The 25,426-nt window shown below is 43.3% G+C and overlaps 9 protein-coding genes across 9 annotated transcripts; 4 read left to right on the plus strand and 5 right to left on the minus strand.

The window, feature by feature from the left end:
- Positions 1-1,410: 1,410 nt before the first annotated feature.
- On the minus strand, positions 1,411-3,765 carry EAF02_010481 (uncharacterized protein; the record flags this gene model as incomplete). Its single annotated transcript, XM_038906529.1, has 9 exons — positions 1,411-1,537; positions 1,600-1,811; positions 1,859-1,976; positions 2,033-2,320; positions 2,370-2,588; positions 2,637-2,755; positions 2,801-2,998; positions 3,184-3,406; positions 3,539-3,765. The coding sequence occupies 9 exons, from the start codon at positions 3,763-3,765 to the stop codon at positions 1,432-1,434; spliced, it is 1,710 nt and encodes a 569-aa protein (XP_038753793.1). The 3' UTR covers positions 1,411-1,431.
- Positions 3,766-3,955: 190 nt separating this feature from the next.
- EAF02_010482 (uncharacterized protein) lies at positions 3,956-4,782 on the minus strand (the record flags this gene model as incomplete). Its single annotated transcript, XM_038906530.1, has 3 exons — positions 3,956-4,472; positions 4,541-4,665; positions 4,726-4,782. 3 exons carry the CDS (start codon positions 4,780-4,782, stop codon positions 4,325-4,327), a joined length of 330 nt encoding a protein of 109 aa, XP_038753794.1. The 3' UTR covers positions 3,956-4,324.
- A 568-nt stretch (positions 4,783-5,350) lies between these two features.
- On the minus strand, positions 5,351-8,372 carry EAF02_010483 (uncharacterized protein). The gene is made up of 3 exons (XM_038906531.1): positions 6,855-8,372; positions 6,141-6,802; positions 5,351-6,085 (listed from the first exon to the last, which is right to left on the minus strand). Exons 1-3 carry the CDS (start codon positions 7,626-7,628, stop codon positions 5,962-5,964), a joined length of 1,560 nt encoding a protein of 519 aa, XP_038753795.1. The 5' UTR covers positions 7,629-8,372; the 3' UTR covers positions 5,351-5,961.
- A 2,409-nt stretch (positions 8,373-10,781) lies between these two features.
- On the plus strand, positions 10,782-12,751 carry EAF02_010484 (uncharacterized protein; the record flags this gene model as incomplete). The annotated part of the gene is made up of 2 exons (XM_038906532.1): positions 10,782-11,362; positions 11,417-12,751. 2 exons carry the CDS (start codon positions 10,782-10,784, stop codon positions 12,471-12,473), a joined length of 1,638 nt encoding a protein of 545 aa, XP_038753796.1. The 3' UTR covers positions 12,474-12,751.
- Positions 12,752-12,935: 184 nt separating this feature from the next.
- EAF02_010485 (uncharacterized protein) lies at positions 12,936-14,824 on the plus strand (the record flags this gene model as incomplete). The annotated part of the gene is made up of 6 exons (XM_038906533.1): positions 12,936-13,026; positions 13,115-13,247; positions 13,411-13,556; positions 13,618-13,728; positions 14,176-14,384; positions 14,498-14,824. 6 exons carry the CDS (start codon positions 12,936-12,938, stop codon positions 14,822-14,824), a joined length of 1,017 nt encoding a protein of 338 aa, XP_038753797.1.
- A 1,043-nt stretch (positions 14,825-15,867) lies between these two features.
- On the minus strand, positions 15,868-16,578 carry EAF02_010486 (uncharacterized protein; the record flags this gene model as incomplete). Its single annotated transcript, XM_038906534.1, has 1 exon — positions 15,868-16,578. One exon carries the CDS (start codon positions 16,576-16,578, stop codon positions 15,868-15,870), a length of 711 nt encoding a protein of 236 aa, XP_038753798.1.
- A 3,817-nt stretch (positions 16,579-20,395) lies between these two features.
- On the plus strand, positions 20,396-21,722 carry EAF02_010487 (uncharacterized protein; the record flags this gene model as incomplete). The annotated part of the gene is made up of 5 exons (XM_038906535.1): positions 20,396-20,467; positions 20,659-21,016; positions 21,079-21,094; positions 21,146-21,202; positions 21,347-21,722. 5 exons carry the CDS (start codon positions 20,396-20,398, stop codon positions 21,720-21,722), a joined length of 879 nt encoding a protein of 292 aa, XP_038753799.1.
- Positions 21,723-22,336: 614 nt separating this feature from the next.
- On the plus strand, positions 22,337-23,814 carry EAF02_010488 (uncharacterized protein; the record flags this gene model as incomplete). Its single annotated transcript, XM_038906536.1, has 4 exons — positions 22,337-22,459; positions 22,510-22,525; positions 22,582-22,610; positions 22,678-23,814. 4 exons carry the CDS (start codon positions 22,337-22,339, stop codon positions 23,812-23,814), a joined length of 1,305 nt encoding a protein of 434 aa, XP_038753800.1.
- A 408-nt stretch (positions 23,815-24,222) lies between these two features.
- Positions 24,223-25,395, minus strand: EAF02_010489 (uncharacterized protein; the record flags this gene model as incomplete). The annotated part of the gene is made up of 3 exons (XM_038906537.1): positions 24,223-24,918; positions 24,969-25,307; positions 25,360-25,395. The coding sequence occupies 3 exons, from the start codon at positions 25,393-25,395 to the stop codon at positions 24,481-24,483; spliced, it is 813 nt and encodes a 270-aa protein (XP_038753801.1). The 3' UTR covers positions 24,223-24,480.
- Between the last annotated feature and the right edge of the window lie 31 nt (positions 25,396-25,426).

Raw genomic sequence — 25,426 nt, forward strand, 5'->3', positions numbered from 1 at the left:
TCGGGGTTCACATTTTCTTCCGCATTTGAATCGCCATTGAGTAAACATGTTTCTTTCCAAGATTTGTTGATTGATTATTAGATATTTGTATTTTTGAGATATTAGAAGGAAAGATCAACTGAAGAGATTGGTGTTGAAGCAAACGTAAGGCTATAGTTTTTTCCTCGGCTGGATGATAATATCATGAGCAGACAGAACACTCATACATTCATACATTCAATGCAAGGTCCAGAGAATGATCCTCTCAGTTCATCTTCACACCTCTTCTTTGTACAGAGTACACACGTAGAATATCGAAATCCGATGTCTTGAAACGGTAAAATCCAGATTTTGAAAGGATTTTCAAAGTAGAATCACCCCCCTTCCCTTTTTGTCAGAAGGATATCTCCACATTCTCATCTCAAGCGAACAAACATTGGCAGGTTGAAACCAATGATAAAATACTTGATATCATGATTCTTACGTTGTTGCGTGGATGTCTCCGTCAATTCTTCTGCAAGATTTCACGTGGGATATCTTTTGTTTCTTTGTTGCGTCTTTTTCATTGCCAACCCATAATTTCTACCATTATGAAGAGGTCTATCATCCCTACTGTTCGAATCTGCTATGAGATGCAGTTACACACCGTAGATTAGGATTATCGAGGCAATCAACCAGAAATTGGAATGTCAATCCCTCAATGCACGAAGATAGATTATTTTCTGAGTTTCCGAGGGCTTTTGTTGTATTTAGAGGTTAATTCCAACTGTGGTCCAAGGATACGTCAAACGTCAATCGTAAAGCATTAATTTTATGTCATCTCCATCGCCGGATAATGCCTGATACTTCCTCTCCCGCCCAAGAAAATAACAATACCTTGTTGTCATACTAAGCTTTCCTAGTGTATTTCACGAAAGTCGTGATGCTTTGTTACCAAACACAGCGTAGACCACTCGCTTAAGTGGTAAGCTCCTTACTGCTGTCAAGCAAATTCTTTCAGAATGAGAACGGCAAATTCCCTATATATTGGGGGAATCTGTGCTGTTGATTCCTAATGTCGTTCAGATGCAAGGACTTGATCCGGTCCCCGAAAACTACTAAGTGATTACTGTTCTGTCTCCTGCCGGGTTGCGTATCCTTTCTATAAAATTACAATTTATGTATCAAGAAATCAGCAATTGAACTACAGTCTAAGGGAGTATATGGTTGATCGCTTGGCCTTTGATCGAATTCAGTAATCTTTTCATTGGATGGCCAAATATCAAGAGCTATAGTTTTGTAAATGTCTGATTGTAATTGTGTATCATGGAAGCAAGCACCCTGCGGTACAATGCTTATAGTTTATATAATCTAGCTATTGAGATAAACCATATACTCACTCTAACCATGTCATCATTCAACCTTATCATTCTCCTGGCTTCATTCATAATACCTACTTCACTCTGACTTACATCAAGCCCCATCTCTTAATTGAGAGAGTGGTGATGACAGTGAGATGTTTCCAGGGTGATGTTCATCGAATGATGTCATCATTTCGGAAATACGACCGAGATCGAATCTATCAAGACGCAGACAAATTAGCAGGTGTGAGATAAGAGGCTACTTCTGCACTGGAATAACCTTTTCCATCCTGCTTGGTTCTTCACTGGCAATTCATTGACTCGAGCCATCTGATCATATTTCATATCCGTCATTTCCTCTCTGGTGCCATTCATGAGAAGATCGCCAGCTCGGGGGCAGCGCGGCTTACGTGCCGTTACGATGTGTAAGGTGAGGTAGTGATTGCCACTCTCAATCTCCTCAATTTCGACAGGTGACAACCTCTCGCGAAGCTACGTTTAGTTAGCCGAGAGATTCAAAATGGCCAGAAAAAGAATACCTGAGGTATATCGTTCTCGAGCTCAATCTGGTATAGGATGAATTCCTTTAGACGTTGACCGGTAGTTGTAGATCCTCCTACGGGTAGCCGATGAACAATCTCTTTGACATCCCAGAATCTATGTACCGTTAGCTTCTTCTTAAGATGAGACAGATTGCCTATTCATTAGCTTACCCCGCCCCTTCTAGCCAAGACTTTAGATTGGCGGCGGGAATTCCATCACGTGGACGCAATATTGCTTTATGGCGTTCTATGACTCTTTCCATCCAACCGGGGACTGTATCTGCAAGTTCGCTATCGTAAGATGGCCGCTTAAGACGATCGGCAATATTATCAGTCCAGTCAGTTTGGGGTACGCTCCGGTGATATTCTTCACGATTCACAGTAGTATGACCTGCCAATTTTGATCTTGGTCTAGGGTCAACTTCCAAAAATTCCACAACTCCACCAGGTTGTAGAATTCTATTCGCCGTTAGTTGTAGCAGCTAGTAAATCCCAGGAACTCACTCACAAGCGAACATCATCCAAAAAGCTCTTGTAACTCTCAACTCTGTCGAAGACATCTCTTCCACGGATAAAGGAGTATAGATTATGTGGAATAGGATCCGCGTGCGCCAGTAGACAATTGAGGTTTCGAACGTTAAAGGCAGGAGCGGATTGGGTTTGTGAAGAATTGACACGGCTGAAATAATCGGACATGTCCATTTCGGGAGTCGGAACAATAAAATCCCTATGAAATAATTAGCACGTTGATTCCAAACGAGTACAATCATCATACTCAAGTTGAATGTCTCTTTGCACACAAGACCAGTGGTCTGTCTCATCGATTCCCTCCACAGTCCAATCTGGTTGGTCTTCCTTAACTTTGAAACACCAACTCCCATCGCTACACCCAATCTGTGGTTTTTAGTACGATTCCAATGTACAGCAGAAAAGACATACCTCCAAGACCCGAGGTGGTCCTTGGTAAACAGGAACAGACCGAGACTGCAGCTCTCCACTGACCGGTGTAGTTTTCGTCGATGGGCTCGGGTTGTATTCCCAATATGACAATTTTTCCTCAGATGTTAAGTTGTCCTTTTCTGAGCTCAATGAGCTTTGGCCCTTGATCTGTTCGATATCTTTCATTCTCGCTCTGAACTATTGAACGTAAAGTCAGCATGAAATTCCAAACTCCCTATAGCGATGCGAAGTGCAAGCCTCACAATATTCAAGGATGACGGGAAGAACTAACATCATGGTGATATGCTTTTTAATCAATCTCAATATTTCTGTGACTGACAAATCCTGGGTGTTTTGGTTTGAAGATGGCTATGAGCATCAACCAGTTCACCATATTCATTATAAACCATATAAGCTTTGCAGACATCGAACTCCTCACCCTCCTGGAAATCATCACACAAAGAATTTTCCGGTTGCTTCTTGCGAGATGACGATGATTTCATGCCCGAGGTTTCCATTTTCTCGCACGACTGTGTAGAAGTCGTGAAGGAAACAAGAGGAGAGCCTCCGCACGAGGAACGTTTCCGCTGGTGTGAAGGCAGGGCTCTAGAGATTCTTGTCAGCATGGTGTGTTCTGGATTAAGTACACCTTCCATTCGTATCAGTGTTTGCGTGTATCAACTATGCTTTGATCTTGCCATCGTAACTTCCAGTTTAACTTTTGGGTTGAGAACATACTTTGGAAGTTGTGGATCATCGGGTCCATGGCCATCAAAACCTCCCAAGGCAGATATCTTTGGGGATGGAGATGAAGCTCTCAGCTCAATGATTGATACCACACTGTTGGATCTGCCGTGCTTTGGCGACAATTGTGCGATATCATCAATTTCCACCTGGAATACCTTTCCCGTGTGAGAGGTGAAAACCAAGGGCGTGAAATGTTGTTGCTCACATTCATGCTCCATGATTGCGAGATTTGATGAGTTGATAGAGAAAGAAGAGTGACAAAAAGATTCAAGGAGTATGATTTATTAGAGAAACAAACCCACCCATTGAAAGAGGTAGATTTGAAAGGATCTGCCGAGTAAGGTCATTTGGTCATCGATGCTGATGATTGTTGTGGTGAGAATGAAAAGGGAAGTCACGACTGGTGGCCAGATCGAAGTAGATTGGTACTATTTTGTATTCCACAATCCATATTCCACAATCCACCATTTATTCTGGAAATCCATGGCAGACTAAAATTGTATTTGAATGCATCATGGAAGCTTGTGGCAACTAAGGAAATAATAAGACCAAAAGTGACTTATTCTCTTGCTTTACATTCTCTTCCAAATCCTTCTTGAAGGGTCAATGACGAGGTACTTCTCTGTCACGTGCGACTCTCACATCTAAGGTATGCATCGATTGAATCCACCAACCAAGTTTTTAAATTAGTTGTATTGTCTCTATATCCCTCGCAGAGTTTAGATTCGAGAGTTTAGATACGATTACTAAAGTCTCTCATACTGCAACCCTCCGCGTTCACAACCTCGACGAGAATCCCCCAACATGCTGCAAAAACTTCAATTCCATGGGCTTGGCAATCAGATCCTCATCCTTTAACATCTTGCCAAAAGCTTTGAATTCTTCTGAAGATCCATGGGCTGCGGTTGCAGCTTCGTCTTTGTAACTATTGATTCATTCATCAGTTTCATATAATCCACATGTAGCAGATGACGTCAATGAGATCAAACTCACCTCTCAAGCATAATAATTTCTACAGCACCCGTCTTTTTGTTGACTTCTTTCTTAATCTCATACTTCAATGTCCCAGGCTCAGTTGCCTCGATATGTGTAGAGATTTCATTCAGGAGTTCTGCAACCTAGTGAGGTATAGGGGTTAGTTATCACCAGGGCACATGTTGGGGGAGATCAACGCTCACTCTATCTGCTTTTCCCTCCTTGGGAAAGATGATTGCTATCAGATCTATTTGTGACATGATGTATTGGTAATTGAATAAATGTGATGTGGTGTATTCCTCTTGCTGATAGTGAGGTTCATATCTCCGTATGTTCGGTTGTAGACCCCTCTCATTCGGATGTGTTCCAAGGATTATTCAACCTCGGCATTTTTGAAGTCAGCCAATCATAGTGGAGTTATGGGTGCCCTTAATATGATACCAAGATGGCTATAAAAATGGGTTTGATGGTGGCGATGAGATTACCAACAAGGTGATGTATATTGAATCATAATTTAGGTTATTGTTGATGTACTATGATATTAACATTGTACTTATATTGAAGCCAAAACATGATATTCAAAGTGATAAAGGGGGGAGGGAGGGGGAACAATCTTGCTAGCGAGGCTCTTTCTGGTCCCCAAGAACCCTGGCATTGATAAGATTGGGGGGTTCGAGGGGGTTTGTAAGTATGCGCGCATTTTTTCATAGAACGAGCCTTAAATCTTGTGCCAAATATCCAGGTATACAAGATCGAGACCTAATGAGAAGTCGGTAAATTCGATTATCACTAGATCACTCATCCAATTTCCACTTTCCACTTTCCAACTACGGCATCGCCATGATAGAATTCAAGCACATGATGTTATGCCATAAGAGATTCAAATATAGATAAATGTATAGATAGATTGGTAGGTCGGTGGATAACTAAGAATATGTAAGTAGTACAATTGGAACGAGAAGCCTTCAACAGTTGCTACTCATTCGCATACGCAAATTGCATCCCCTTCATCCGCTCAGTTTCGCTCACTCTCGATGCTTCCCAAAACCATTTCTCCTATACCCAAAAAAAGAAGCCGCTTCGCCGAACCCGATTCAAGAGGAAGAAAAACATGGCGACGCCGGTAAATGCAGATGATTGTAGATTGCGAGGTGAAGGGAGGTGGTTGATACAAAGGGAAAGTATAGGTAGATGGATGGTATGATGATAAAACTATGGTGTAGATCTTTCTCATATCTGGTAGAATTTCATGTAATAGCGTAATCGTCTCGTATCGTCAGGGCTCAAGGTCGTTGTGTGTAATATATCATCATGGTGTGCTTTGGCTTTTTTTTTTCTCGTCGCCAAGTAGATTTGGTCCACATTGGTTTGCTATTCCATCCTCTGATATCGGATAGACTTTGCGATAATAACGTCGTAGAATGATTCATGAAGTTAGATCACCAGCCCCATACGGTGGCTAGGAAGTGTGCCATGTTCACACGTTTGCCTCGCATCTCGACCATCCATGGATGTTCTAACATTCGCCAAGGTGAGGCACGACGAGTAGGGTCTTTCTCGAGACTAATTTGAAGTTAGTATGACTTTTTCCACCCAAATGAACTAGGACTGAACATACCAACACTCGATAAAGTATTTGAAGCTGTCACTCCATTTGATGCCGGCATCGGGCTCGTCCTTCAATTTTGGAATAGGTTGTCGAACGATGTATGTTAAAAGGTCGATCAATCCAGCACGAGGTTGCATTTCCGATCCATCTGCTGGGAATGGGAAGCGATGTTGGGCTACTTCCAAAAGTGTTACACCAGTTGACCAGACATCGGAAGTGATGGTGTATGATTGACCCGTAATACGTTCAGGCGCCATGTAGTATGATGTTCCAATGAAGGTATTTGCATCACCCTTTGTACCGAACTCACCACTTACCCCAAAATCACATAGTTTTACTTGACCATCGCGACACAGGAGAATGTTGGAAGGTTTGATATCTCGGTGAATGATCTTCTTCCCATGGAGGTAGGTCAAACCGTTTAGGACACCTTCGGCAACCTTTCCGAGGACCTTCTCACCAGTGCGACCACCAAGTTTCTTTACTTCACGATAGATTGAGTCGAGAGAACCACCTTCGCAAAATTCCATAGCAATGGAAATGGTAGCCGTCGATGGTTCTACGAAAGCTCCGTAGTAGCGACAGATGTGTTCGTTAGCACAACCCTTGTTGAAACCCAATTCACGGACAATCTGTTTCTTGACATCAGGATCGGGATTTGTGGTGATGATCTAAGAGAGTCAGTAAGCGGCGTAGAAGATATTGTGAGGCATAACAAATTACCTTTAACGCAAAGACGGTCTTTCCACCCTTCAGCATACATCGAGTTACTGCACCTCCTGCTCCCTCTCCCAAGCTTCCGAGTTCCTCAATCCTCTTCTCCATACTTGCTATCCGCCATCCATCGTCATCTAAATCTTCGACATCTAATGTTCTCCCTTTTTCTAAGCTAAGTTTGTCGAATGCTTCAAGTCCGTTCATGCTGCCATCCCGCTCCATGCCCACACCTCCCTCGCTCCTCTCCGAATATAATGAGCCTACAGCTGATGACGGATCGGGTGTACCTTGCGGCTTGCTCAAACCATATTGCGATGCTAATGAGAATGCAGAATACTGGGAACCTGCAGATGTTGGACCACTTCCCTTCCCATCCATCGGCCCAAAGCTACCTGATCTTGAATGTGCTGCACTACTTTCGCTTCCTCCACTTGCAGATTGTCCTGGTGCAACTGCACCCCTTCCAGATTGTTCATATGGCGTAGCATTACTTCCCATAGGAGTGGCTAGTTGTAATCGAGGCAATGCCGGTCGCGCAGGCATCGAGCCAGGCATTTGAAGTGTGAGACCTTTTGTTGCAGGAGCATTGACGGGCTTAGCATTAGGAGAAGGTGGTATGGCCAGGCCCAACCTAGGTGTCCTTGCGCCGCCATTTTGTCGACTACCTGGAATTGGAGGGCGTAACAATGGAGCTGGAGAAGACATGTTGGGTAATGGGTTGAGGGAGAGATTGCTCGAGGTCTTCGAATCGGTGGTGTGATCTTCGTATTGTCTACTCATAGTACACACAGAATAGTCGAAAGGTTGCGGCGTAAAAATGAAACGGACACGGCAGGATTCGAAGTCGTTGCCGTTGTCTTAAGTTCCGAATCTCGGGTCACACCGTTGCCGGTGTTCTTTATGTTATTGCACTGATCTTGCATCGGCATGCAGTCCACCGCTGCAAGAGACTGTTGCTGCAAATGAGGAAATGCTTTTATATGGTCGAAATGAGTCCGAGGTCCGTCTTGTGACTGATCCCAATTCTCAAAAAGTTGGCTAGGTTGGATGTTGGATAAATTGAGTGAATAGTAGGCAGAGAAAGGTTTGTTATGTAAAAGGATTTTTGTGACAACTCTTGTAAGGATGGCAAGGTAATTTGTTCCAACTTCTAGTTCCAGTTTCCAATGTTGGGTAGGTACTCGTAATAATCTGCGGGTATTCAAACCGAGACTCGTTTCCGTTTCAAAGCTTATCGTCACGAAGTGTGGGTCGATAAAATAGTAAATTGAGGGTATGGTTCTTGGGAGGGATTTGGCGGAAAGAGGGGAAAAGGATATGTGATAATCCTTTGTATGGTAATATTTGAAACAATTGGAGAGGATCTTCTTTCTAATCGGAAGATATATAAAAGTCGGTATAATATATAAATAATAAGAATCCAATAACAAGTAGGTATCGATCACAACATGCACAAACAATGTTGTGTTTCTTTTCTTTAACAATAAGAAGTGAATGAACTGATGGTGGAAGAAGAAATAGCAATGGGTGCAGGTGGTAAAAGAATGTTTTAAAGGGAAGATTTGATTCCCTTGAATCGAAATGGGATTGGATGGAAAAGCCCGCCGTGCCCGCATACACGTTAAAAAGCTGCAAGGGAATGCAATATTGGGGTCGATGCGCGTACGACAAGAGTTTATATTTAATCCTTGTAAAAGACAGAAGACAGTTGGATCTTTTTGGAGAGAGAGGGGGGGAGAGGGGGGTGAGCGAGCAAGGAGGGAGGGAGCGAAGGAGACAGGGAGAGAAGGTTATAGATGGAGTAGATCAATAAAATATTATCATGAGCATTGCATTGTCAGAAATGGTAGCCGAAAAGGAACAAACAAACAACAACAACGGACGAGAGCGATGAGGATTGAAAGAATTATTGTGACCGGATGAGACCGATCTGGTGGATTGGATTTACCAAGGTAGGAGGCATGCGAAACTACGAGTACAGAGTAGAGAGTAGAGAGGCTCAAAAGGTAGAGAGAGTGCAATGGAGATCCAAGAAACTACCGGGCATTCCTTCAACTAACCAACCCAACCAACCGCCCTGAATGTTTCTATTTAAAAAAAGATCTCTTCTTTTCTTTTGCAAATCATTGTTACCAATCTATACTACTCAATGCCTGTTTGTTTTTCACTCCTTACCTCGTCGCTTCATCAGTACTACTGCACAATCTAACGAGTTAGGACAGAACGTAACATGAATTCTTTTTACAGCATCCCGGGGATTGGCTATCGATCAAAATAGCACGAGCTACGGATCTACTCCAGTTCCAGGGACTTTTGAGTCTTGTCTCTTAACGGCTCATCGGCTATCCTATGTAAATTAGTCCAACCTTGTTCGCTTGGGTAGCATATATATATATACATCCAGCACAGCGCCAAACTAATTGTAGATTGCTATGGAGACAGCTGCATTTGGCTACTCTTCCCGAAAAGCATGAAAAGGCAAGTCGGATATTCGGTGGATGATGCTCGAAAAGCTGTCGTCGTCGCTGGCATCGTCGTCTACCTTCATCAATCAATTAGAGGTGCTTGCTTACCTTCGAGTGCATCGGTGTTTCATAGCGAATTGGACAATTAGGGTTCAGCCATATATATTTTTCTCTTCGTAACAATCCCTCTTTCGTAGCTGAATTCTACTCGGTATACTCCGTGCAACCCAATCACTGGTATAGATCATGGGGGGCGTAAGAATAAAGTGCAGTAATAAAGGTATGAATGAGGAGAGGTAAGATGATGGTGGTCAGAGAAATGCAGTCATACAGAGAGCACCGATTTTCAGAAGCACTCTCATGTATCTATTTGCATATTAGATTAACATCAAGAGTATTTTCGGTACCGGACATATGCAATGAAGAAGCTCTGCAAGTCGCTTCGTATATTCATCAAAAGGAGTACATACTTCGTAATTCTCCATTACTATCTCGCTTCTCATTATTCAATGTGATCAGATAATGGATACCTAGTAATTGAATAGCTGTACATGTTGACTTATTGGATTTTTCTGAGCCAAGTAACTCATTTAAACCAATTCATAGGCTGTCAATGTTCTGTTTACGGAGTAGTTGAACCGTATGTAGTAAGCCGCCCAAACTGCCGGTTCCTGGAATTCCCCTTCCCCATATCTCCTTGTCTGGCACGAGATACAGCACTTCGTATATGAGAAGATCATAGCTGGCTCAAGAGACGGAAGTCAACATCAATCTAATTGTAACTAAAGAAAGTATCGCTTTCTTTGTTTCTCTGATCACTCACAAGATCAATTCTTCAAGAATGAAAAGGATAACCGAGCTATTTTTATAGAGAATCTTGCATGAGTGATTCTATTTCCATTTCTATGCAGAATTGAGATTATTGATGCTTGTACTCGTAGACGATTGGTAATTCGTAGAACAAGACCATGAACTTACGAGTATCTGCCTATTCGTAGGAGAAAAAACAGGCGGAATTTGACAATTCAAATTTTCATTGAAATCCTTTAACTTAATTGAATAAAAAATAATTTATAAATGATTTATATAAATTCAAGGAAATCAAAAGAAGTATCAGCTTTTTATTGTTCAGATTATATTTCGAAATTTTATTTTATATAATATTGAAGGGAAATAATTGAATTATAAAGAATATTTTATAAATGGTCGAATGCCGCCTGTTTTTTCTCCTACGAATAGTCTGCCCATGTAAATATGAATCCAGATGATCCTATTGGCTGAACTACTTGTCTCAATCCAGAAACTTTGAGAAAGGCGATGAACCCCGCCAAGCTTTTTAGCGCGCGCGAATTTGGCAGGTACCATAGTACAGTCAGCAAATGGTAGTGAGCGAGCCATGGAATAAGGGAAAAAAAATAATTTCCTCTGATTTTTTCAAATCACCAAAAACGACGTGGACCTCCCAAAGATGCCTTCCAAAAAATCCATACAAGGATCCAAGACCGTTGATCAAGTTTCAATTGAAGCGCCCGGATTATCCCCACGATCAAATCACAATTCCTCATCCGATGACGAACAAGATGAACAGGATGATATTTCGCAATCCGGTGTGGGTTCAGATTCAGATTCAGATTCTTTAGACAGTCAAGCTTCGCGGAAACGGCGAAAAACATCCCAGGAGCCAACGCAAAAAGATATCCCCTTGATTGCTACCACATCTGTCCCTTCGCGGGTGAAGGTTAAATCGCAAAAGAATTCTCTCGATGCCAAAAATGTTAGCAATGGCGCAATATTGGCTCCTACAGATGCGCAAACCACTTTTGCGGCCTTAGATGTGAAGCCATGGTTGGTGGGATCGCTGGGATCTATGGCTATCAAGCGGCCTACAGGAATTCAAAAGGGCTGCATACCAGAAATATTAAAGGGAAGAGACTGTATAGGAGGTAGTCGCACAGGTTCTGGAAAAACAGTGGCATTTGCTGTCCCAATCCTACAAAAATGGGCTGAAGATCCTTTCGGGATCTTTGCTTTAGTGCTTACTCCCACGAGGTAAGACCTTGCCGTGTTAAACATGGTATCATCTGGCTGACATCACTTTCTCAGAGAATTGGCATTACAAATTTACGAGCAATTCAAAGCGATCTCATCTCCTCAATCTCTCAAGGCTGTCCTGATAACGGGAGGCTCGGACATGCGGCCCCAGGCAACGGCCCTTGCTCAACGACCACATATTGTTATCGCAACCCCTGGTAGATTGGCAGATCATATTCGAACCTCGGGCGAAGACACGATTGGTGCTTTACGTAGGGTGCGCATGGTGGTTCTTGATGAAGCGGATCGATTACTTGCATCCGGTAGCGCAGGAAGTATGCTACCAGATGTCGAAGAATGTCTATCTATCCTTCCACCTCCCGCCAAACGACAAACTTTATTGTTCACGGCTACAGTCACTCCAGAAGTGCGAGCTTTGAAGGATATGCCTCGCACACCAGGAAAACTTCCGGTTTTTGTTTGCGAAGTGGATACACAGGCTTTGGCGATTCCACCTTCCCTCAATCAAATGCATCTGCAGGTACCGGTAACACATAGAGAGCACTATCTGCACATGTTCCTACTTACTGAAAAAAACCTACCAAAATCCATCGTTATCTTTTGCAATCGAACCGCTACTGCCGATTACCTTACCCACTTATTGCGACTTCTAGATCATCGAGTTACGGCCCTCCATTCTAAACTTCCACAAAGACAAAGAATTGATAATTTGGGTCGATTCCGTGCCTCTGCGGCCAGAATTCTAGTCGCGACTGATGTGGCTGCTCGTGGTCTTGATATTCCAGAGGTTGGTCTAGTAATCAATTACGATATCCCTAGAGATCCAGATGATTATATTCACCGAGTTGGACGTACAGCCAGAGCTGGAAGGAAAGGAGAAGCTGTTTCATTCGTAGGCCAAAGGGATGTACAGTTGATACAGGCCATTGAGAGCAGAGTAGGAAGACAAATGGAAGCTTGGGCCGAGGATGGCGTAAACCTGGAAACGAGAGTAATCAGAGAATCGCTGAAGTTGGTAGGAGAGAAGAAACGTGAAGCTATGTTAGAAATTGAGGAAGGAAGGGAAGTTGGTGGAAAGCGAAAGAGGGGCATGAAAAAGCTGAATTGAATTCAAAGAGAGCAATGATACCCAAATATGAATTTTTTTTTATACCCGCCAGAAAATCAACGTACGGATGGTTTAGCGGAAGGTTTTTGTATACTGGACATGTTGTTTCCTATGCTAGCCTTTGTGCGTCATTCAATTTATTCGCGTTATCTAAACTATTCCTATTCTCATTGTTCATCCTTGTTTTATTGTTTATCCTTCTCTTATTATTTGTTCTACTCTTGTTGTTCAATGACTATTGGAGGTTACATTGCAGCCGCCATTCCGCTCGGATGCCAGCTGCAGCTCATGCAACTAACTGTATGCAGTAGGATCGATCCTGGTGATGTTGCATATCGATGCGGGGGGGTTCAGCTGAAGAGTTGTTTAGCTCATCGCTGGTCTTTCTTGAACAAATCTTGTTTCGTTTCTTCTCAACTCATTAATCTTGTCTCTCAAAAACCCAACAAAGTTTATCTCAAAATGTCCTCCTCGACTATTTCGCAGAAAAATTTGGCTGATACTTTATCTATTGCCGAGAAACTGGATGTTGTGCTAGCATACACGAGTATCTGTATGCAACCCCTTCATTTTCTCCAATGCTTCCTTTCTTATGTACCAAATCATTGCAAACTTGGACTAATTAGAGAAACCCGAAATAGTAGGAAACACATTCTTTAGTCTTCTGACCGGTATATGGCGTACGAGAAATGCGAAGAGGGGAAGTTATAAGAGATATGTCCTTCTTACAGCTGTTAGGACCATGTGTAGGAGAATGAGTCCTAGGCAAATTTTGTAAGTTGTCTTTGAAACTGGCTGGGGAAATTGCGGACTTGCTTGAGGTGTTCACTGGAATATCTTGTGTTTAGTTCTTCAATGGCCTTTATTCCAATTCGCTATCGAGTTGCCATAATGAATAGCGAAGGTAGAAGCTTGGCATCAAATGCTAATTAATAAGATATGTCAATCCAAACACCGATCATGCATATCAAACCGTCTGCAAGCAGCGGGATGTAGAGCCCTTGAGCGAGACTTTGGAGGATGGAACGCAGGCGCACTGGATAGGCAAAAAAGGAGCGAAGAAAATAATTCTTAATTTCCATGGTTCGTCCAAAGTTCCTCTCATTGTATCGCGTACAAGGTCTGAATTGTTTGTGTCTATTAGGGGGTGGGTTTGCACTTCCTGCAAGCCCCGACGCCGTCGAATATATGTTTAGGCTTGTGGATGGTGCGGAGAAAGAGGGAAAGAGTTTGGCGGTATTGTTCCTATCTTATGGTATGCTATTTTATCTTATATCTGCATGTAATTTGAGTATTGATATGTGAATACTGATGATTGCATATAGATCTTTCCCGAGTAGGGTCTATCCTCGGCAATTGGAACAAGCTGCCGCGTTGCTGAATCATGTCGTTCAAACTTTGAAGTAAGTTTACCTTTTAATTTTCTGAAAGTGGGTGTCCAATAGTCCGGACTGCATCCCAAAAACCAAAGCTTTAGGAATATTCAATCCCCTTTAAGCATTGAAATCGTTTTGATTATCAAATTGATTTGAAATGATGAATCTGTATATCGATGATAGTATTTTCAGAATCTTAAAGCTAGAATCTTAAATGAATTGTAGTCCAGATTATTGGAAAAGCTCAAGTCACATTATCACAAGCTCCCAAGACTAACTGTCACATCTCCATTCTTCCAGCTACGCTCCATCCTCTATAATCCTAGCCGGCGACTCCGCAGGCGCAAATCTCGTCCTCGCTCTGCTGTCTCACATCATGCATGGCCACCCAAATGAAAGCATTCCTCGAGTTCACCTCTCGGAACCACTGGATGGAGCTGTGCTCTTAGCACCTTGGGTTACATTTGCCACCAGCTCTAAATCCTACGAGAGGAATGAATATAAAGATGTAATTCATCCCTCCGCTATCAAAATTGTAAGTTTCCGTTTTCCAATTGCACTTCCTTCATATTTCTTTAACCAAATCTCAACCTCACTGTTCAATTAATTCCGTTATTACTCGGCTAACCTAAACTCATCAATCATAAGTGGTCAAGTGATTATCAGGCTTCTGCTCCATCAGATAACTACATTGAACCACTCTACGCTTCCTCATCATGGTGGTCACGCCTTCCCACCGCCGTGTCATCAATTCTAATCGTAGCTGGTGAAGACGAAGTCTTTGTCGACGACGTGAAAGCCTTCGCGGACAACTTGCAAAAAGTAGGAACGGAAACGGGTGGTGTGGAAACTAAGTTGTTCGTGGTGGAGAATGAGTATCATGACCAACCTAATTTTGGGTTTGGAGAGGATTGTCTTGAAAAGAAGGGTAGTCAAGGGTGGGAGATTGGAAATTGGACTTGGGGAAGATGCTAGATGTTGAGATAACAGCGATAAACCGGTTGCAGGAATGGTTATGGCTATGGGAGTGAGGAATGGTATGGGGAAAGTGGAAATTCGAGGCATTTTGCGCAATTCAGCAAAATTAGTTTGGGTCTTTTCCTGGCATAACTATTATAACAATGATTGTCTGACGTTTGCTTCTATTGTACGGATGAGATTAAGGTCTGCTTTTACTACTAAGAGTCGATTTTTTCTACTTCGAGATACTCGTTGCACCACACCTACACAGCCCAACTTCAAATATTTCTGATTTTATACGCATATTCTATCTATTCCTTGTGATGCGCTTATTGTTATAGGGTTTCAAAGACATCATTTGAATTGGCACATGCTGCATCCTATATTTAATTGTAACACCTTCAGCCGATGGGCGGGAGAATCGAGCTTGCAGAAATCTTTAGTAAGATTACAATCAAGACGATAGGCGCGATGAATCTCCTAGTATCGCATTCATATCCCCTCCTCACATTTGCTATCAATACATATATCCAAATACCCAGCATTATCTTCAACCAATATGTATTCGTTTAGCGGAGTTAGCATAGAGATGGCTTCTGGTGGCTCGGAAGTCGTCGAAGTGACTGGCTTGAATGCGCTAAACAGGGTATTGGCCACAGCCTCACGCGCGTGAGAAGCTGGGATGGTGGGACTGGCCACCCCATCATTTTGCTGTTTTTTTGGGTGGTGGTTATCTTGGGTTTTTGGGGTTTGTTTTTCTTTTTGAGGGGCGGGGGAGGTTGGAGATTGAGCGACGATGAGGTGGTGGACCCACTTGTTTTATGAGGGGAAATGAGTGGGAATTTTGAGAGTGAATGTTGGGCGGTGAATGACGGGGGGAGGATAAATTGGTAGAATTTGATGACTTTCGGATCTAGATTGACACAACATACCTAGGTAGATCGGTGCATGCATGCAGTTTTGTGGAAATGTAACTATAAAATGGAGTATGAGAGATAAGTGTGGATGCGCAAGCTCAATTGATACACTCTAGACTAAACTTAAGAAGACCAACCCTCTTACATCTTCCTTGCCATGATATAGTAATGCATCTCATCATCGGAAGCAATATCTGCACTTGGCCGTGGCGTAAATAAATCACTCTTCGTGTGGATTATCTCAAAACCAGCGGCCTCAATCACGCTTTTCCAACCCTGCTTTGTGAATGCCGTCATGGAAGAACACTTTGATCCCATGAACGTCATTTCAACATTCGTGGCGCACAATCCATCCGCATCATACATCGAAGGTGTTGTTTTGAAGTCTTCGGCGCAGATGGTGCCGATACACAAGAGTCCGTTTGGTTTCAACCAATTGAACATCTTTGAGGCCATTGTCATCATATCTTCGCGAGACAAGCAGAAGAGCGAGAAGATGGTAAAGATGACGTCAAAGTCAGGAGTATTGTTCTGGAATTGGGGGGTATAATCCAACATGTGCGCCTGCGTGAATGAGCCCGTGGGAACGCATTTCATGGATAGATCGACCATGGCGCCGGATAGGTCGAGACCATGAACATTATGACCATGGGCTGCCATCGTGTATGAGACAGGCTTGCCAGTTCCACAGCCAACATCGAGAACTTTTGCATTGTGGGGTAGTTCCAGAAGGGTTCTCTCAATGAATTCTCGGAGACCGATGTCGTGGGAAAAAGCACCCTCATAGGTTCTAGCAAGATGATCGTAGTACTCGACAGAAGGAATTCTCCCTTTCCTGGTGCCAGTGGACATGGGATAGGGGGAGCAGCCTTGGCATTGTCAACAACAGTTGGAAGGAAGTTGGTCTCGTCGATGATAGCTGAAGGAGACATTTGGGTGATAATGTTTTCTGATTATTTCTATGTGTTGGATGTTGGTAGCAACTTAGGATGTTGAAGGATGAGCAGTTGGGTCTGTTTTTATGTGCATTTGTTCTTGATTGATTGTAGTGTAAACTGTAGAGTCAACGAACCGTGTTTGAAAATGTCGAGACCTCGTGCCTTCCTTGTGCGTACAGTAGAATAACAAGGCTTCGCAACTTCCTCGTGCGGTACCCGCTGTCACTTGATTGTACCCCTTTCAAAGGGGATATCGGGAACTTCAAAACCCCTAAACTAGAGTGGTAAGATCAGAAGGGTAGAACACCGGTAGCAACAACGTTTTTCACTTCAAGCTGCCATACCATGATAAATGAAGAGCTCATCAAGCATTGAGACACAGACATAGAACGTGGTGTCCAAGGTCTTTCATGCATTTCGAGTGGTCCAAAAGGAGAAACAATTTACCTGTCTTGTAGCAGTATAGAAAAAACATCAAAATAGGGACATCAAGATGCAACCGACTGAGTTGGACAATACCCCTGAAATTCACCCTCCTAGCTTGTTAGTGAATTGGTTACGATTGTAACCAAGCAGAACAACGAAGCGCAAAAGGTCACATGGTAAGCCTTTCATATGCACGACTCGCAATCATAAATTATAAAACTTGCACAGTGATGATACATCTTGACAGATGAAGTTGTATATTACAAGAAGTGTGGAGGGAATGAAGATAGGGATAGATATCCGCTAAGCTATGACTAGTTTCAAGTCAGATTAGCGCTAGCCCTGAGAGACATGGATCTCACCGACATGAAATGACGATATCTGGCGTGTCGAACATTCTTCTGATGGAATACAATTTTGCGATTACTTCTATTGCTGTTGTGCCATATCGGATGTGCGTGGAAGTACAGGCGTAAACAAGGTTTCTCGGGTACCCTTCAATTTCTAGCAAACTGCATTGCAACTGCATGAAAACAAACACAGATCTACGTTTGCACATAGTAGACTTGATATCATATGATGCCAGTACCATTCGGGGGATTGGAAAGGATGACACGCGTGTGAGATGTAGATTCAGGTTCGTTCTCGTGTTACAAATGCGAGAGATTGCAGTTCTAAAAGTCCATGCAAGTCCGCATATGCTGCCACAACTCTATACTTTGCAGTATGATAGCGATGATATGGAGTGGGTCTGAGCCTCTCAAACAAGGGCATAGAGCTCGGATGAATGCTTCAGGCTGGCAACGACGAAATTTTGGGTATCACGAGACCAAAGTCACCAAAAGGTTGCGGACATTCTGAGTGTTCCACACCTATCTTGATTACGCGAATTCCCAAGTCCGTGGTTCATGGATATTCCGAAGGAAGGGTCTGTATTGTAAAGGTGATACAACCAATGGTTTGATACTGGCCTGGTGACCTTATGCAAATTGAAGGCGGGAGGCAAAAGCTCCGTCATTTGCTGGAAGTGCAACACAGAGCAACAGTGCCATATAACCGTCATCTATTTGTATACTATCAAGCTTCGAGCCGTTAGTTTGTATATTTGTGTGGCTTTGTTATCCATGTAAATGGTACCACACAGTGCTATTCGACAAGCGCTTCATTTTGTTCGTTTATGCGTGTCCATCGCAGAGACAACTTTGCTATATTACTATCTAGAAGCTCGCTACACGATTAGTTTGGCAATGGGAAATTGTTCGTCGGTTGCAGTTAAGGGACGCCGTGTCACTCTCAGCTTTTTCGATGCAGATGTATCGCTGCCTTTCAAAATCTCCCAAATCTCAATTGTCCATGTGCCTTGAAGTCGGTATGTATCTGGAGGGAGACATTGCCGTTCGTACTCGCGCGGTATGCGCATACTGAGAACGACGCCTGCAACCGGAATGCTGGAGTTTACAGCCTAGGTATGCATATGAAGGGTCTTCTTGCTTTCCTGTAAATGATATTCAAGTTCATTGTCAACGTTACTTTCGTTCCAGCCGAAACCCAATCCTTCGACAAAATTGGCTTTTCCTATATTCTTGGGCCACCAATTATTGTTGGTAGTTTGCTCTTTCTATTTGCTATTCAAACTGGTGAGTCTGGTGATTCGAGTCTTGTTATTTTCAGAGCATTTCGTTGCGCATCAAACATGACCCAAGCTTGTTAAGTCGTCGATAGTGTTTCTAGCATATATAAACGCTTGTGGTACTCAGCGCCTTCCTCCACAACCTTTGGATCACCTGATCCTGGTGGAAATTGCGGCGCACGTACCATTCAGTCCCACCTTCTGTTACGCTCGAGGGAGGGAGATCAAACGCGCCAGCTGATGGATACAAACGAAACATCACCAGGATTATGATTGGACACAACTCATCCGATCTATTACGTGCTCGATCTTTGTAATTCCTCATGAGACCTATGCGCTTACACCCGAGCCCCCGGCCTGCTTGAACTGTACCGCTTTAGACCTACACTTCCCCTTTACTTCCATTTCCACCATTCTTGTTCATATCTTGCGCCTGCTCTTGAAGTTATTGCGTTTCTAAATCTACAAATACGACACACAGACTTTTCACTGGTGTTCGATTTTTTAGCGAGTTCTCGTTTCGATGAACCAGCTAGTTTATAGGACTCTACAATGAAGACGCTTCAAGATTTCGATGTTGATGATGCCAAGGTGGAGGAAAGAAGAAGTCTTCTTCCTAAAACCATCAGACGAGTTGAGAACGTAAAGGTTATTAGAGGTTCCCCGAAATGGCCAGGTCTCGTTATTGCTACCATTTTGTTTGTCTGGTGGACGTGGTTCGTCATATCAGATTTAGTTGAGTCTGGGGAACCAATACCTGATAACCATGGGAACAAGTACTATTGAATTTGATGAGGTTTAGAATTTTCGCTCCAGGTTTATGGACCCTCAGTTGTCTGACATATTTACAGATAATACCGAGTGAAAACTTAAATGGTATCCATGCTTGACGAGCCTGGATCGAGGTTCAAATGTGCCAAGACTCACAGTTCCTATGGACTATCATCGACCTCTTAATGAATCGGATGATAATCCTAAAGTACATATTGCGTTAATTCTAATACCTGGGAATCATAATGGAGATCAATTCTCTGAATCACCGTTACTCTTGAATCCAGGTGGCCCCGGAGGTTCTGGTACATTGTTTGGTTTAGGAGCCGGATCATTGATTCAAAACATTGTTGGTGGCGATCAAGATGTGATTGGATTTGATCCTCGAGGTATTGGAGCAACGACACCCACGAGCCGATTGTTTCTTCGTATGGAGGGACATAATGATGGAGTGGAGATGATCAGACACGAGGAGATTACCACATGCTACTCTTCACGTCGCGGGCCAAGCAATAGTCTGGCTAATACGAGTTCACAGCATTGCGACATCTTAACGCACGTGCAAAAGTCTATGGCAAAATTGTGCGCGGAGAAAGGATTCTCTAGAGTGGACAAAGCAGTATTTTCCGACATACGGGAAACACCAAGTGTTGCAAGAGATATGATTAGTATCATAGATTGCGTGGGATGATTGGACCTCGAGTATTAAAAAGAATCGCCATACTCTGATATTACCGATATTGATCTTCCTAATGAAAGAGAGCAGAAAATGAACCCTAAGATGCAAGTCTAAAAACGAAGGGTAAATTAGTGTATTGGGGTTTCAGCTACGGGTATGTATCTTCACCATCTCGTGATAATTACTGAATTCTCTAGACACTTCTTGGGATCTACCTTCGCAGCAATGTTCCCGGATAGAGTAGGCCGACTTGTCCTGGATGGTGTTGTTGATGCTGATCATTATGTTGCTCCTATTGTAAGTTCAACCGGTCCACAACAATCATTTTCTTTTTACTACCTGATCCTAATCCCTGATCTCCAAATTTCATTTTTATGTTTTATAACATGTACTTTTTGGGATCCCGATATAATTTTATACCTCGCTTTTTCTCATTTTGCTTCAAAAGTTATTCCGTGATAAGCGATGCGGACTTCTCAATTTTGCAGTGGCTCGAGAGTCAACGAGATGCAGACAAGGTGTGGTCATCTTTTTTCAAATACTGCCACGAGGCGAAATCTGCGTGTCAATTCTACAGGGAGAACGACAAAGTAACAGATATCGAGGAAAGGTTCGAGTCTTTTATGGAGAGACTGAAAGAGAACCCGATATCTGTTATTTCAAAGGACGTCTTAGCACCCTTTCTCGTGACCTATTCAGACGTCAAATATCAAATTTTCCTGATGCTCTACGCTCCTCTGTACGGATTCCGAGCTGCCGCTGAATTGCTTGATGCCCTGGAACGCAACGGCGAAGATTGGTTTGATTTTATTCCAACACATCCGTCGTACGATCTCGGGCTCGTTTGTAACCATTCCCTGCCAAAGTTGGAGTTATTTCAATGAATGCGCAACGAGTCTTCTTTGCAGTGACAAGAAGTAACCAGTAAGCATATCACTGCACGAATTACTTTTGAAGTTCTAACTTGTTTTATAGCTCAACCACACATACTCTGAGATTGAGAGCATGTTCGAAGACATGGAAGCCCAATCAGTATTTGCGGATGCATGGATGTCGCTCATGATACAATGTTCTGGATATGATATCCAAAGTATTGATCCCCCCATGCGATGGGATGACCATCCAGCACACAGGCAGAAGCCAATCAATAACTGCATTTCCACTGCTTTATATTAGCAACAGCGCAGACCCCGTTACACCATTATTCGCAGGAGTAAAAATGGCCACAAAATTCGTGGACGCGGGGTTCTTTGAACAAGAATCGAAGGAACATTGCACTATAGCTGTGAAATCCAGATGTACCATTGAGAAAGTCAGGGCGTATTTTCGAGAGGGAAAAGTTCCCGATGCTCCAAGACTCAAAGGGAATGGATCAGATTTGCTTGACGGGGAGTGGGAAAAGTGTCCCGCTGATGAATGGCCATGGCACGAATATCAACCAAGTGCTCGTGTAGCAAGCGAGGTAGAGGCAGCAGAATTGGAGCGATTAGATGCATGGGGTGGTATCCGGGAAGCTTTTGCACAAATTGATCTTTGGGTGCGAGGGAGTTAGAAGAGTTTGACATTGCCTTGTGATTTACGATAGCATATATTGATATATTAGCATAGCGGGAGTTAGGAGTTCGGTGAGATAGGCATATAGATGCTGATTGAAGAACGGCTCGTTCTTCGTTTTATTTTATAGAGCTGCCTGGATAACTTTTGCACACTTGAATTCTCAGTGTCTTTCGATCTCAATAACAATTCAGATATTGAAAAGCTATGTGCGGAGTGGATCTGCAACCACTAATCCGAATCTCTTAATTGGTGGAAACCTGATGTAATGTCACGTGTGTATTCAGGGACTGAGGTCGTTGAGGGGTTGTCCATCATCAAGCAATAGGGAAGGAAGAGGTAGGAAAGAAGAACGAACGTCCATTGTATATATTATTCAAATTAGGAACAACTTCTAACTAGGTGCTGTGTTCAAACATGTTTGTACTTCGTAGTCCTGAAGTCATTTTAGAACCTCGCACCAGACCAACTTCATACTCCACTACGGCGACCTCAGATGGCCCAAAAAAATATTTCGAGATGGAACCAAAATATTGTCAGTGGCACCAGTGTCTGTAAATCCCATCCAAAACACTCTTTTTTTTCTTTCTTTCCTCTAATCTCACATTCAAAATGCAGGCCCGGGTTTTGCGAGATCAATTACTCCTTTCTTCCAGACAGCACGATCTGCGCTGCGTCAGGGTTAATGCTGTCAGTACCTTTGCAGCATGCTTTGAGAAGACAAATGGAGCTGCTGTGATCAATGCTGCTCGCTCATATGCTTACCCGCTTTCGAGCGCTCGAAGCCGCATGTTAATATTGGTATGGTTTTCTGTCTCTATATATATGCCACTGGGCGTTTGCTAATTTTTCTACAGGTACAATTGGTCACGTCGATCACGGAAAGGTACATCATATCAATCTCGAAAGCCCCGCAGAGGCAAATAAATGCTAATTGGATCATGATTGTATAGACTACATTGACTGCCGCTATTACCAAGAGGGCAAGCGAGAGAGAGGGAATGGCCAATTTCCTCGAATACGGTGCCATTGACAAGGCTCCCGAAGAGCGAAAGCGTGGTATCACCATCTCGACTGCCCATATCGAATATGCCACTGAAGCCCGCCACTACTCCCACGTCGACTGTCCCGGTCACGCAGATTACATCAAGAACATGATTACTGGAGCTGCCAACATGGACGGAGCTGTAATTGTCGTTGCTGCTTCTGACGGACAAATGCCTCAAACCCGTGAGCATCTTTTGCTTGCCCGTCAAGTCGGTGTTCAAAAGATTGTCGTTTTCGTCAACAAGGTCGATGCTCTTGAGGACCCTGAGATGTTGGAGTTGGTCGAGATGGAGATGCGTGATCTCCTTAGCACATACGGATTCGAAGGAGAAGAGACACCTATCATTCTTGGATCCGCCCTTTGCGCACTCGAGGGCCGCAGACCAGAAATTGGAACCGAGAAGATCGATGAGTTGATGAACGCAGTTGATACTTGGATCCCAACCCCACAACGTGACCTCGACAAGCCTTTCCTCATGTCCGTTGAGGATGTTTTCTCCATCCCAGGTCGTGGAACTGTTGCCTCTGGTCGTGTCGAGCGTGGTGTCCTCAAGAAGGATTCCGAAGTCGAGATTGTTGGAAAGGGAGACCAAGTCATCAAGACTAAGGTCACCGATATCGAGACTTTCAAGAAGTCCTGCGACGAATCTCGTGCAGGAGACAACTCCGGTCTTTTGCTCCGTGGTATCAAGCGTGAAGATGTCCGACGTGGAATGGTCATTTCCGCTCCAGGACACACCAAGGCCCACACCAAATTCCTCGTCTCCATGTACGTTCTCACCAAGGAAGAAGGAGGACGCCACACTGGTTTCCACCAAAACTACCGCCCACAAATCTTCATCAGAACTGCTGATGAAGCTGCTGCTCTCCACTTCCCCGACGGAACTGAAGACGCCGATTCCAAGATGGTCATGCCAGGTGACAATGTCGAGATGCAATGTGAGATTGAGAAGCCTTGCGCTTTGGACGTTGGTCAGCGTTTCAACATTCGTGAGGGAGGACGAACCGTCGCCACTGGATTGGTTACCAGAATCATCAAGTAAATCATATAATGCATTAAAACAGCAGAGAAGGGCTCGAATGGGATGACGTATAACGTGTATGAAACGGAAGGGAGAAAATACAATGCAACCGCATCGTACAAAATGAACGTCCAATGAAAACGAAAGGGAAAGGTGGAAAAATGGGATGGGAAAGAAAGGAAGATTATGAAGAAATGGATCTTTTATTGTATATTTGAATAGCGAGAAAGGAGTTCGTTTATTCAATGTTACACATGTAAATTTAAAACCCTTTCTTTGTAGATTACAGCAATAGCTGGGTGGCTTTTTAGCGGAAATGAAAGATAGAACTCCTCTCATTTCTGCCTTGGGTGATGGTTTCTTTTGATTCCCTAACAGTCTACTCACAATATCTAACACATGTATAGCACGTCATTTGAGAATGTAAATGATTCGTAAGTAGCTATCTAGCTTGAGAACGGATTCATACTGAACTCCACTATTTAAAATCGACCGCCTTTGCTTCATGTTCGCTCACTTTGTATGCATTGCAAATCATGTATGCAAGCCTCTTTACTTTTGTAAAACCATATACGTAACAATGCCAATATCATTCGTCGCTATCTTCATCACATTCGTCTTCATCGTCATTCATGTCATCAGCATTATTAGTCAAATTTACATCTCCTCCGCTCCGCCAAACAGAATTTAATCTTTTTTCTCTTCTCTCAGTGTTTTCAACTGCGCTTCGAAATCCTTCTCTACCCATTCAAAATAGGTTCTCCATGTCTGATGTTGGCTGCTTTGCGCACCCATGCCTGTGCTCGCTGATGGAATCCGAGCATGCAGATTCAGCGTTGAGCGGAGGGTACTCTTGGCTGCATCATCCTGTTTCTCGATTTCTTGCTTGACGGCTGATTCCTTCAATTTGACCGACAGAGTAACGCGGAAGCAATCTGCAATCGCGTCGAGGCGTCGAGCTGTCTCATCAGGATCCAGGATGACCAACTTATTCAACATCAGATTGCAAAGAGATCGGATGTCGTGCTCATCTTTCAAACCGGCGATAATACGATCGTAAAAATCAAGAATGTTTATACGTGAGAATGCGGTCTCCATAAGAGCATATAACGTTTCATATGCACTCTACAACCTATATTAGCGATGTATCACAGAAGTTATAAGCAGTGTCTTACCTTTCGGACCTCTAGACCATCATCAACCTTGTGTTTGAAAGGTCCCATCATTACCTCATGAATCAACTCTTCCTTTATTACTGATTCACTCATAACAAATGGAAGTAACTGGTTGAGATTGGGGTTGATGAGATCTGCTTTGTTGTGCGCAGCAGCGTTCAATGTAGTCAGTGCCAACCGACGGTTCTCCAACTCAGTATCAGTCAGCATGACCTTCAGCATATCAATCAACAGGACCTTCAGCACTGAATCAAGTGAGTCATAACTAGCAGATAAGGTATAACGGATTGCTTGAATAACCATAGCTCGAATTGAAGCATTTGGATCGGAGAGATAGCCCTGTTAAAATCATTAGCGGATGCAAATTCACATCTTTCCAATCGCAACAAACCTTCAATTGTGGCATGAATGCCTTAGGATCAATCATTGTCAAACGACCAATGCACTCTGCGCCAACA

Source organism: Botrytis sinoallii, assembly GCF_014898435.1.
Source record: "Botrytis sinoallii strain Bc 23 chromosome Unknown BSIN_025, whole genome shotgun sequence".
NCBI classification, from domain to species: Eukaryota; Fungi; Ascomycota; class Leotiomycetes; order Helotiales; family Sclerotiniaceae; genus Botrytis; species Botrytis sinoallii.

What these genes read in the sequence shown, in the direction of transcription:
- EAF02_010483 (XM_038906531.1), bottom strand. Translation starts at nt 7,628, where the DNA reads ATGAGTAGACAATACGAAGATCACACCACCGATTCGAAGACCTCGAGC. An exon ending in AGACCGTCTTTGCGTTAAAG is followed by an intron (nt 6,803 to 6,854) that starts GTAATTTGTTAT and finishes TGACTCTCTTAG; the next exon opens with ATCATCACCACAAATCCCGA. An exon ending in AAATACTTTATCGAGTGTTG is followed by an intron (nt 6,086 to 6,140) that starts GTATGTTCAGTC and finishes ACTTCAAATTAG; the next exon opens with TCTCGAGAAAGACCCTACTC.